This window comes from Belonocnema kinseyi, chromosome 10 (genome assembly GCF_010883055.1).
Source record: "Belonocnema kinseyi isolate 2016_QV_RU_SX_M_011 chromosome 10, B_treatae_v1, whole genome shotgun sequence".
Lineage (NCBI taxonomy): Eukaryota > Metazoa > Arthropoda > Insecta > Hymenoptera > Cynipidae > Belonocnema > Belonocnema kinseyi.
Window position 1 is genome coordinate 30100565 of NC_046666.1, and position 14058 is coordinate 30114622.

The 14058-nt window shown below is 27.9% G+C and overlaps 1 protein-coding gene across 1 annotated transcript; it reads right to left on the minus strand.

The window, feature by feature from the left end:
* Positions 1-1076: 1076 nt before the first annotated feature.
* Positions 1077-11738, minus strand: LOC117181844. The gene is made up of 5 exons (XM_033374839.1): positions 11557-11738; positions 8212-9014; positions 4755-4928; positions 4563-4667; positions 1077-1340 (listed from the first exon to the last, which is right to left on the minus strand). The coding sequence occupies exons 2-5, from the start codon at positions 9007-9009 to the stop codon at positions 1245-1247; spliced, it is 1173 nt and encodes a 390-aa protein (XP_033230730.1). The 5' UTR covers positions 9010-9014; positions 11557-11738; the 3' UTR covers positions 1077-1244.
* Between the last annotated feature and the right edge of the window lie 2320 nt (positions 11739-14058).

The following is a 14058-nucleotide window of genomic DNA, read 5'->3' on the forward strand; positions in this document are numbered from 1 at the left end:
GATCACACTTTATTGAATCTTTGTTTGTAAATTTTAAACATAGACACCTTTTTTATTGAAAATCCTCAACTTTGACGAGTTTTTAATTACAAACTTAAAAATACAATTTTTAAAAAATTTGAAATCTTCAAAATTAAAGAAAAATTTAAATCAAACATTTAAAATTAACTATTCGTAAACTAAAATCATTACAAATCAATAAATCTTGGATTGTAAATATGAAGAATAAAAGAATTTTAAATTGCAATTCTTAAAAATATTAAAGAATCTTTAATTATAAATCTAAAAAACTGAATTGTTTTCTTTTACATCTTCTGAATTGGACTAAACATATTAAAAAGTTAGAAATAAAATAATTTTAAAGTAAAAAAAATGTAAAATGAATGAACCCTTAATTTTAAAGCTTAAAAATTGAAGAAATTTATAGTTCATATTTCAGACTTATAAATTGTAAATCATTAAAATTGTAGAACTTTCAATTGTCAATTAAAAGTTCTGTAGTTGTAATGATTATCCTCTGAAATTTTTTAATTCAGTACATTCCGAATTTAAAACTTCTGACTTTATGTCTTAAAGAACATCAAAATTTAGGACATTTTATTTATACACCTTTGAAACTCAAGAATCTTTAATTTTAAATTATTAAAATTAAACTGTTTAAAAACATTCAAAATTACATTTGTCTAAATTATACATATTAAGAATGGAAGAATCTGCAATAAAATCTGCCTGAAATTTAGTGAATGTGAATTTTCTTTTGTTAAAGCTCTTTCGGTTTTGAGGATGACATTCTCATGACGTGCCTCGTGGACAAAAAGGTCATAACTAAATGCTTAGATCAAATTTCGGCAGAAGATTTTATTATCAACATTTTGTTTTACCTTGCGTCTTTTTTCTTCAAAATTAATTTGTTAATTTTAACTTTAATTTTCACTATTAAAAAAAAACTACGCGTCTGATAAAAAAATATTTTATAACAAATTTCCCAATCTTTTTTCATTTTTACAAATTCTAATATTAAACAATGTTTTATTTTAATGAAAAACAAATATTTACAGTATTTTAGTGTGCAACCATGTGGATAATTTTTTTATACTTATTAATAAATATTATAAACACGCTCTTTATAGAAAATAAAAAAATTTCTTTAGGGCGTTCGTTTTAATATCCAGATTAATTGGTTTAACACAGCCATTTTTATTTTAAACATTCCTTCTTAAGGACTTCTAGTTTAGATTTGAGATTTAGTGAACGTCATGTCCATTAGTACCGGAAAGTCTGTACTGGCAATTATGACAAGCGTCATAAAAATAAGCCACCACTGTGATGATTCCAGACACCTGAAAAAATTGTTTATATAAATTATTTTTAACTTTTTTAAAATAAAATAAAAAATATATGTAGTGACACCATTAGAAAAATTTGTTGGCAATCGACTTTAAGTTAATTGTAATTTTACCAACATCTCAGAATTATTTTTCCTCTTAAAAAACAAAGAATTTTATTTTCCTCAGTTAAATTTTTTTTTCAGAACTTTTTGTACGGCGCTTGCGGCGCGCCGGAACACAGTGGGAAAAATGACTTCTTTGGTTCAAAATAAAGTACAGCCCACAAATATTGAACGTTTTAAGCAAACAAAATTAAAAAAATCTGATTAGATTTCTAAGAGATTTGTCGATCCTGATTTTTGAAATACGTTTTCAATTTTTTTATAAATAAACAAATGTGACGAAAAAGGGTCACTTTTTCTATTTAACGTTCCCGGTGCTCGTCAAAAACAGAAAAATGTTTGAAATCGCCTAAGTTGCATAGATTAACATTAGTTAAAGATGTTCCAAAATTACACAATAAACAAAAAATTTTTGTAAACAAATTATTTGTCAAAAAATTGTTTTCTGCGATTTTCCATAATTACACGTTTCTTCAAGTGATATTGCAGGAAATTCGAATAGAAAGAATATTATGTTTAAAAAATGTCTCCTAAGATTATAATTGTTTATATTTTAAAAAATTTAATAAACAAAGTCAGTGAGCAGGCATTTATCGACAGAAAAATTCGTTCTTTTTCTATGTCAGTTTTTTGAGTTAGGAACTCCATAATAATGATGCATCTTTTTTTATAAAATTCGTTTTTAAAAAATATAAAATTTATCAATAAGTTATGATTTTTGCTGAAATCATCATGAAGTTCCCAATTTAAAAAACGGACATCGAAAAAAAAATTCCGTCCACAGATGCCCGAATAATGGATTTGTTTGTTAAATTTGTTCTAAAAAATGATAAAATTTATCAACTCATCAAGAATGTTACTGAATTTATTATGAATATCCTAACTAAAAGTCTGATATCGGAAAAAATGTTTTGTTGACAGGTGCCTTAATAATGCATTTGTTTATTAATTTTTTTTAGACTCATAAAATTCATCAAAAAATTATGAATTTTGCTCTAGTTAACATAAAGTTTCTAATTATAAAATTTGAAAAAGGAAAAAAATCTAATTTTCCTGTCGACAAATGCCTAAATAATGCATTTGTTTATTAAATTTATTTTAAAAAATAAAAAAATTTATAAAAAAGTTATAAATTTTGCTGATGTTATCATAAAATTCCTAATTAAAAAAGTTGACATAGAAGAAAAAACAATTTTTCTGTAAACATACGCATAACTTTGTTGCAATAAATCATAAAATTTATCAAATTATTATGAAAGTTACTGAAATCGTTATAAAGTTTATAACTGAAAAGACTGGCATTAAAAAAATCGAATTTTTCTGCCGACAAACGTCTAAATAATGCATTTGTTTAATAAATTTGTTTTAAAAAGTCATAAGATTAATCAACAAATTACGTATTTTGTTAAAATTATCGGAAATGCCTGATTACTGCATTGGTTCCTTAAATTTGTTTACAATATAAACAATGATAATCTTAAGATAAGTTTTTTTGAATATAATATTGTTTCCATTAAAATTTCGTGCTATATAAATATTGGAACATCTTTAACTAATGTTACTCTATGTAGCTTAGACGATTTGAACAATTTTCCTGTTGATGACGAGCATTGGGAACGCTAAATATAAAAAATAACATTTTTCTCGTAATATTTGTTTATTTATAAAAAATTGAAAACCTAATTAAAAAATCAGGCTCGACCACTCTTTTAGAAATCTGATCAGCTTTTTATCCAATTTTTTTGGTTCAAATCGGTCAATATTTGTGGGCTCTACTTTATTTTGACCCAAAAAAGTAATTGTTTTACCACTATGCGGCAACACGATTGGCTAAACTTAGCGCGGGCATTTTAAATTATAAAAATATTCAAATTTGATATTTATAATAAATAATCATTGGAAAATGCATCAAAAGTAAGTTCTTAATCCTAAAATGGAATTTTAACATGACATACAAAAAAATGTGATTTTATTGCAAAAAAAAAAACGTTATTAATTCTGACTTTACAAAAAGTTCCTAATTTATTTTTGATAATTTTAATGATTTTATTTTAAGTTACATTGTTAGGAATTGAAAAGCAATAATTTATAAACTCAGAATTCACAACGTCTTTTTAATTTAAATCGAATTATTTTTTATCTGTTACTCAAAAACCTTAGTTTAGGATTAAGAAATTAATGTTTATGCATTTACCAGTCATTATTTATAATAAATATTAATTTTGAATATTTATACTATTTAAAATCAACGCGCCAACAATAACCAATCCGGACGTACCAGCGCGACGCAAGCGCAGTACGAAATGTTCCCAAAATTGGGATACATGTCAGATTCAGTAATGAACGAATTCCTTGATTAGAAATACCATGGAGATTAGATATAAGGAGACCAATCTGTATTGCATGGACCTCACCAAAAACGGTCACTTTTCTATTGCCAAAAGTACGCACATACACATGTGTAAAATCACATTTACGTATAGTCCAAAACTTTCCGAACGTGGCGTGCCAACCGCATTTAAAAAAACAGATGGCCGCCTCCATTGTTTTGTTTTGACAGGTCGCTTGAACAAATAAATAATTGATAATCAGACAGGATTTTTGCAATGTTTGTGAAATAAAAAATTATTGGCTATAGAAGAGGTAGGTAGTATGTTCATGAAAATATCAAATTACTAATACCAACACTATGCGTACGACAAGTATTCGACTCGTTCGTAACACAAAACAATAAACATACAACTTATACCACTCTAAAAGTCTTGTACACTACACTTGAAACCACACTTGTTGGAAACTTTCGCATTTATACAGCGATTTTTAATTTTATTATTCTTTCCTTTATTCACAAACTATTAATTGTTCAATCATTATTTATTTACATTTGACTCGCGTTCACATCGGCAGCCATATTTTTTTAAAGTACGGTTGGCACGACACGCTTGGGAAGTTTAGAACTATAGGTAAGTGTGATTTTGCACATGTGTGTGTGCGTACTTCTAGCAACAGAAAAGTGTTCATTTTTAGTTCCACTAGTTTGGTCTCCTTATGACTATTCTCCATGAGAAATACATTTTACAATATTTAAAATAAATTAGCCGCTAGTTCTTACCTCGGATGCTAAGAAAAAATTTCGCCATACAAAATTCAAGCGAAGAGCAATGAGAATGGTAGCCAAAATATAACAAACTGTCATCAATGTACAATAAATAAGGTCCTGGAAACGGATAAATAAATAAAATTCTGAATAATAAATAATTACATTTTTCAATGCATACCTATAAAAAATATTTGAAACACTTACAAATTTAAGGTATTTTTTCTTGAATCCATTTCTAATGTTTCTTAAATAGATCCAGAGTAAAGTTAATGAGATACAGAATCCTATTATGGATATAACTTCAGAATATGCTATATATGTGTTTGGTAAATTCGGTGATAATTTTGCAATGCAAAATAAGTAAGAGGTGTTTAAAATCTGAAACAGAATGTTCTATGATAATACATTAGTTATAATTAGAAGATTATTATTTTTATTAAATTAAAAAAATAAGTAAAATATGTAATAAACTAACTTCATTTGAATGTGGATTTGATAATATTTAAATTTATATAATAAATAAAATAATTAATTGACTAATTTATGCATTATTTTAATTAAGTTAAACTTTATTTCAATAATGTTATTAAAAATTAAAAATTTTAATTATTTTTACTATAATTATAAATTATTAAATATTTTCAAAGAATTAAAATTTAAATACATCGGGTCGTTTAAAAATGCATTGGAAATTTGTTATTCCAATTTTTATTAATACTATAAGTAAAAAAAAATTTTGGCGGGATTTTGGCGCTAATTATACTTTTTTCCGATTTTTAAAAATGAAAATTGTTTCTGGTACATAACATACCATATCATAATAATAATAATAATAATAATAATAATATTAATAATAATAATAATAATAATATGTGTAAATAAATTGTTTACACAATTTATTATTGGATTTACAAAATTTTACATAGAGCAGAGTTAGAAATTCGCATTTTTTCCAAAAAATTCTACTTTTCGTCCAATTTTAAACTATATGAAGGTGTTACTACAATCACGTTAACAAGAATGATTTTTAAAATAATTTATCATCATTTTCAACAAAATTCGTTAAGAATGATGTTATAAAACTAAAGTTTTTAAAGAAAAATTCACTTTTTGTCAAGTTTTCGGTTAAAATAGATTCAATAATTCATTAGAGTTAGTAAAATGTATAGCTTAAACAATTTATTCTTATTAATATTCCTTTTGAATATTGCCAGGAAAAATGCGGTTTTTTTCTAAAACTTCGGGCTTCTTACTCAATTTTAAATTAAACTAGAGTAACAATTAATTCAAGTTAACCAAAAATAATTGTTTAAAAAATTTATTATTATTGTTAAAAATATTATCTTTGCTTAATGGTAATATGTTCCGGTTTCATCTTAAATTTTGGACGATTTGTCTATTTTTCATTAGGAATGATTCTTACATTTCTGTCTTGTTTGCTTTTAGTTAGATAATACTTAATGAAAGTTAACAAAAAATTTGTATAAACAATTTAATATTGTTTATAACTATTTTCTTTTTAACATTTTTTTTAAAGTTTCAGTTTTTTCTAAAATTTTTAAATATGCTTTGCCTTTTTAGTTATCAACAAATAATAAGTCAACCTCAACAAAAATTATATTTCAAATAGTATTGATAGTTATAAACAATATTAAATTCTTTGAACAACTTTTTTGTAAACTTTTATTAATTTTTAGCTTACTAACCGAAAAAATGACAATTTTTAAAAATTGGGAACCCCTACTTTTGACCACAGATTTGAAAAGAGCCGGAAATTTTACTTTCAAAATGATATTTTACTGGACGTCACAGCAAGGTCGAATGAAGGTCAAATTTGCATTAATGTTTAAATAATGGGTGTAATCTCAAAACAGAGGTTGGGAACAGCCAAATTTTTCAGAAAAAAATTATCAGAGGCTGAGGGATTATCTACTACTACCAACAAACTTGACCTTAAATTCGATTTTCAAGGTTACTTGAAGGTCAAAGTGATTTTTTTTTAAATGAGAAAACCTTATTTTGACCGCAGATTTGAAAAGAGCTGTCTGCAGCCTCAATTAACAGGTAACACCAGCATCCTGTTTATTTATTATCCTTATTTTATGAAGTTATTTATTAGATTTATGAATTTCAAGAGAAAATTGAATAAAGATTACAAAAACCTTGAATTACTTCCTTAAATTGGTTAAAAGTGTGTAAAAGATGTTAAAGCCAACTTTTGCAATTTTGAGATATTACTTAATTTTAGAATAAATTCGAGTAATTTTAAGAGATATTCATGAGTTTTGAAACGATTCAAAAATAATTAAAACTTGTAAAGATTTTTAAAGAATTTTGCAAAGTTTCACGAAAATAAAAGACATTTTTTCAGGTTCCTAAGAAAAATTAAAATAATTTTTTATTTCGAAAAATTAATTTTAAGAGATTATTTAGAAAGATTTCAAAAATTGTCAAAGAAGAATTTCAAAGATTTTAAGGCAATCTTTTTAAATTTTACAGATTAAACCAAAGATATAGGAAAATTTTTAATAATTATTAGCGATTAGAAGGTTTAGAGAGTCTGACAAGATTAAAAAAAAAGATTGTTCATTATAATCGTGCGAAAGTTTTAAATAATTTTGTATTTTTGAAAAATGAACTTTAAGAGAAAAATAAAAAAGGTTTTTAAACATATCAAATAATTTCCTAACATTTCGAAAAAGAGTGTACAAGATTTTAAAGAAAAATGTTACAATTTCATAAAAGTACAAAATAAAAACAAATAAAAAATCAAGAAAATTTAAGAAATATTTAGTAGAATAGAAGTCATTCGAAAGGAATTTTAAACCTTAAAAGGTTTTTCGAAATGAACATTTTTGAAGATTTCAAATTTAAACTTTAGTAGCTTCAAAATAATTTCGAAAGTTTTAAATAAACTAAAACATATTTTCTTTAAATTTCTAGGAAAATTTAGAACATTTTAAGGCAATTTAAAAAAAATTGAAGAATATTTAAAAATTTTGAGAAAAATTCCAGTATGTTAAAAATATTTTCACATTGGGAAGTACATTAAAAGCACCGTCCTGGCTAACACCCATTATTTAATTATTATCGCAAATTTAACCTTCATTCGACCTTGCCATGATCTTCATAAGAAAATAATTTTGAACATATAATTTCCCGCTTTTTTCAAAACTGGGTGTAAAAGTAGGGATTTACAATTTTAAAAAACATTTTGACCTTGAAATGACCTTGAACATCGAATTCAAGGTCAAGGGTCCCAATAGATGATCCTGCTGCCTCTGATAACTTTTAACCGATACATTTTGTTGCTTCCAGCCTCTATTCTGAGCTGACACTCATTAATTAAACACTTATCACAAAGTTCACATTCATTCGATGTTGCCATTATCTTTTGAAAAATATCATTTTGAACGTAAAATTTTCCGCTCTTTTGAAATATGTGATCAAAAGCAGGGCTTTCCATTTAAGAAATCACTTTGACCTTTAAATAACCTTGAAAATTTGACTTCAAAGTCAAGATCCTTGATACCAGGAGTTGACACCTCTACCCCCTTCAACTTTTGTGTGAAACAGTTCTCTATATCCAATTAAAATTCTGAGTTATTTCCCATATTAGATTAAAATCGTTGCCCCTGTATATAAGGATAAAACATTTTACCATTTCCAATAATTTAAACGTTACTGGAACATTAATTCGACAAGATTTTGTTTCCTCCACTTCCACAATACTACTTTCATTTTTATGTATGGAAGAACGTGTCTCGCTATTTCTGTGATGAGAATGCCTTCTGTGATGAGATTGCCTTCTGTGGGATGTCTCATATGGTGCATTCTGATTTTTTTCCAATGCGCCCATGTAAGCTGTCTTAACACTTAGCAGCTTATGTGATACTGTTTTTCTTTCCTCGGGGGTCATTTTTGGTACATCTGATCTGATTCTTTCTGAAACTGCTCTCAAAGTCTCGCTCAACATTATCAGCTTTTCGCTGGTTATTTTTTCCGACAGTTCGAGTTTTATTTGTTCCAAAGTCAATAAGATGACTTCCCCGCTATCTGATGAACTCAATTTAGCATTAGAAGGTGCTGCTGATGAATCCATTTCAGAAGCTTCAGTTTGTGTAGATGTTGGAAGATCAAATAAGTGAGAGGCTTCTTCATCCAGACTGGAGAGTGCGGATTTTATTCCTAGGATTGATTCCTTTACATCTTTATTTCCAGCTTCTATCGGTTCTGGTTGAGGCATTGGATAATGTGAAGTGGATAAGTCTGTTGATGTTAGATAAGGAGGATCCATTTTGCTAATTTGGAGTGCCCCTTTTGATAAGTCTAATTGATAGGGAGGTGGTTCTCTGCTAATCATTGGTGTTTCCAAAATTGGTTTAGCTGGATGATTGGGCAGTTGTTTACTCATGACTGGATCCACACTTGGCTCACATGAGGTAGTGTCTTTTAGCATTTGGACTAAAAATTTAAAAAAAAACAGCATCAGGTATATTATAAATAAAGTAAAGTGTTATTAGTCATGATGATGAATGAGATATTTTTAGAGAATATAAATATTCTTGATCTGAAAGAGGCAGAGCAAGCGCACTTTATCTGCTCGCTGAGCAGCAGTAAAATAGAACTTTATTGTACTGCGACGAGCGGTACGTAAAGTGACAGCAAGGAGGAAGAAGTGAAAGAAAAGAGTAAGAAGAATTCATTTTAAACCTAGGTTCACCTACAAAGTGGATTTTGGAGTTCTCATGTTACCTCACGTGCCTGCGTATTCACTACAATCAAGCGCCGTTTTCCAGGAAAAGAGCTCTTATTCTACCTATTTCAGATAAAGTATCATATGCATCACGGCAGTAAACTTGTTTTATATTCGGATGCAGTTTTGCTGACCTTACCTTTATCTCGGTCGTTAAATTCTGCTTTCTCGTATAAAGTTCAACTTTGCTGCCTAGGTACATAATATACTATTATCGTCCAGGAAAATCGGAATCCAAATTATATTGAAATGAATTTATAAAAAAGAGAAACATTTTTCATTAAGTTGTTGTGCAGAAGTTCTGTAAAGAATTATTTATATTTGTAATAATTAGAAGTAAACTTATAAGTATTTAAGAGGTAAAATTTTAAAAGTGAAAAATTATAGTTAAGAAATTTAAATTTCTAAAACGATTGTTTATGGTGTAGAATTGTTTTAGTAAACATAAAAATTCGATAAAACCAAGTTGAACTTAAAATGTTTAAAAATAACATATTATTTATTATGTGAGCAGGATGTGATTGCATTCTGCTTCCATAACAATGACTCCAAAAGTGACTGTCAATACTATAGACAGTGATGCCAATGTTGGCAATTTGTGCTACTGCGCTTGCAATAAGGTCGCGCGCTGGTTGGTCGTACTTGGCGCGCGTTTCAAAATTACTTTAAAAAATAAATCTTGTAATTTAAATAAATAATTATTAAAAAATGCACAAGAATGTATATAAATAGTGTCTTTTTTTTTTGGGGGGGGGGGGGGGTTCTGTTTGCATGTAGAAATTTAGGATTGTATTGAACAAATCTTATTGTTAAGTTTTTAATTTTCAAGAATTTCGTAATTAACTTTAAATACTGCATGCTAAAGAGGAATTTATATTTTCTTTTATTTCAAATATAATTGATTGCATTTTTAATTCTTTTATTGCTATAAAAACATCATTTTTTATATTTCTTCTTACTATACTGGTGCTCAATTTGTACTTTATTACTAATTTCGAGATTTTCAGGAAAAATGTTCAAAGCTGGAACAGCTGTAGTGACAATTATAAAATTAAAATCATAAAAGACGAGAGAGAAAGAATAATAAAAGTGATTTAAATTGTTGCCTTCTTTTTCATTCTTCCTTTTTTGTATTTTGGTGTTTTAAACTTGTATATCGATATTTAAAGGCGAGTTCAAATTTCTTCGCTATATACTTTTTTCTTTATTTAGAATGATTCTTCCTAATATTTTGTTCTTGTTTTGTTATAAATATATAATTTTTTATCTAAATGTCCTTAATTCTTTTTATTTTAAATAAAATTTACTATCATGTTAATTAATTTTTTAAAAGAAAGCTACATAATTTTCTATAGGGTTCTATAAAACTTTAATATCATCCCCTAGAAAAAATCAGGAATAGTATCATTGAAATTATTATGTAAATGGACGTTAAGGACATTCAAAAGTTTTTTTATATTTTCTGAAATTTTACCATTAGGAAGGATCTTTCAAAATTGACTAAAATGACTTAAAATTAATTAAAATCTCTGAAAATCCTTTTAATTTTCTTAAAGTGTTCAACATCTCTTGAAAATGCATAAAATCTTTGAATTTTTTTAAATCCCTTAAAATATTTTAAAATATGTTAAAACCTTTTTTAATTATTTTTAAATCCTTTAAAAATAAACTTTTAAGTCCCGCTAAGTCCCTATAAAAATTCCCTAAAGCTACTTGAATTCTTAGTAATCCTGTAAGATTTCTGAAAAATCCTTAAACTCCTCCGAATTTGGTTTAGCTTAAAATGTATTAAAATGTTTTAAAATTACTTTTCAATCGCTTGCTTGATATTCTGCAAAGTCACTTGAACTGCCTTAAAATCTTATGAAATATGCTGCAAATCCTTAAAACTGTTAGGATTCTTTAAAAAACCTTTGAAATTTCTTCAAAATCATTTTCTTTACATTCTTTTTCAATCTCTTTACAGTCTTTCAAAGTATTAAAAATCTCTTGAGATTTTCTAAAATCCCTTAAAATAATCTAAAATCTCTTTGATATATCTCTTTTTGATTTGAAAATACTTAAAATGTCTTATTATCGAAAAGTCTTATGAGATAAGTCGCCGGCAATTGAGGTTATAACCTCAATTACGCCATATTATAATTTTTCGTGATGGTCTGCCTAATCGCACACTTTCCCAATTGGCAACAATAATGAAATAAAAGGCTTTTTTATCTTGAAAGCAAATCTATATCACGATTTTTGACTTACTTTCACGTGCAGCTTCCGGTTCAGTGAGGAAAACCTTTAGTCGTGTGCGAGGTGCCAGGTAGGTGGTTTGGACGGATTTTGGAGGTAGATGTGGATGAAGAAGTGCAAGGGTGTAGAGATAAGGCGACGAAAGTGACGGGTTTGATGTGGAAGTGGAAGTAAGGTGTGCATTAAGAAGGTAAGGTGATATTTGGATGTGCAAAAAAGTGGCACATGGAAAAAGGAGGTTAGGTGCGAATCTAAAGGTCCAGGAGCAAGGAGTGGAGAACAGCGCCTCCTTGCAGAGAGACGGTGTAGCAGAAGACTGACGCGAATCTTTGAAGAGAGTAGAAGGGAGTTGTATAGCAGTGTTCAGCCGAGAAGCGTAGAAAAGGGTAGAATAAGGAAAGGGAGAGGGAAATAGGCCAGATGAACCCCGAAGGAAGCGTGATGGAAGAAATAAAGAAACAGGCAGAGTAAATTGAGAAAGCAATGAAGAATTGTGGAGTCTTGGAGGTGTGGACAAATCAGAAACTGCGTTTCTTGGACGACAGAAGACAGAAATGGGAAGCAGAGAGGGTGCAAGGAAAATTTGATGGGGAAGTTGACAGAAGGAGAATGGAAGAGGTGATACAGGGGCTGGAGGAAAAAATAATACAGCTGGAATTGAAAAAAGAAACTGTCATGAGAGGAAGGGAAACGAAGGAGGTAATCTGCCAGGCAGAGAAAGAAGATAGGACGCGGTGGGGTCAGCCAACGAAATTGTCGAAGGAAGAGTGGAAGGTAGAGAGTGAAGAGAGAGCGAAAAGGAAAAGGAACGTGAGAGTTCTGGCAGTAAGAAAGGGAGATGACGCAGTTGTGAACGTGGTAGGGAGCCTTGCAACTCACAACAAAGTAGTGGCAAAAATAGAGAGTTCTTGGAAAGTGGATGGAGGAATGACACTCAACTGTTATCCTGGGGAAAAAAATGGAACTGATTAATGCGAAAGGGAATTTGAAGAGATCGGATCTATGGTTAGAGGATGACTGGTCAAAAAGGGAAGAGGAGCTCCAGCTATCGCTGAAGAAGGAAAAGAGAAGAATTCAGTTGTTGGGGACTGAGGTCCAGTTAAGACAGATGAAAGTGAAAGTGGGAATAAGTAAGGGAAGAGGATGTGTGTTGGGGGAGAGTTAAGAGAGTAATGACTGCTGAGGAGCCATGTTGTTTGTGTTTAAGGGTAGACAAATGTAAAACTGAAAAATTTTCCTTGTGAGTTATGGTGTGCTTTGAGTGAAAGTGGTAGGTGAAAGTGTGAAAGTTTGTTCTATTAATTAATTATAAATGTTTTTCAATTTTTGAATTAAGAATAATAATTAATTATTATTTTATCATATTATCCATTATTTTAAGCTGAAAAAAGGAAGAGGGAAATTCTGTCATAGACTATTTATTTTCCAGATCCATGATAGTCATCTCTTCAACATCTAATAAATCAAAAACAAAATTAGTGAAAACAAAATATTGGTATTTTTATTTTAAAAATACAAAAATGTTGTTTAATAATATGTTTTTGTCAACGTTTCGGTTTAAACATGGCATCATAATTTTCTAGACTTGAATTATTTGAATAAAGTTCTATAATTTTTGTTTAATTTGAATATTTAACAGTTGATTCATATGAAATATCATAATTTAAAAAATATGAAATTGCTACAATTTACATTACAATTATAATATGTTTAATAAATTTGTTTTTATTAATATATTCTAAATTTTCGTAATTTTTTGTATTAAAAACAATAATTAATTATTTTATTATATTAATAATAATTTCAAACTGGAAAGGGAAGAGGACAATTCTGTCACAGACTATCCCTTTTCCAGCTCCATGATAGTCACCCCCTCAACATCTTACAAACCAATCATATAATTAGGAAAAATAAAATATTGGTATTTCTATTAAAAAATACAAAAACAGTCACAAATATATTGTTTAATAACAGGTTTTTTCAACGTTTCAGTTTTTTCCATGATATCATAATCATTTGATAATCACTTTATTAGATTTTTTACAACAAAATTTGAAGTTTTCTAACAAAAATTTTTTTATTAATTTCAATATTTATAATTTCAGTATTTAACAGTAGATTCATATTAAATATTAGAATTGTTAAATTATAAAATTGCTATAATTAACATGACTATTATTATATTTTGAATAAATATTGTTTCATTAATATACTATAAATGTTTATAATTTGTTGCATTAAAAACAATGATCATTTTTTATTATATTAATAATTATGTTCAGCTAGAAAAGGCAAGAGGGAAATTCTCTCATAGGCGATCACTTTTCCATCTCCATAGTATTCCCTTGCAACATTTTATAAATCAACAACAAAATTAGCAAAAACAAATTATTGTTATTATTGTAAAAAAAAAATCATAATCACAAAAATGTTATTCAGTAACTAATTTTTTTGACGATTCGTTTTCCCAAGGAATTATAACCACTTTATACTGACTTTTATGAATAGTTGATA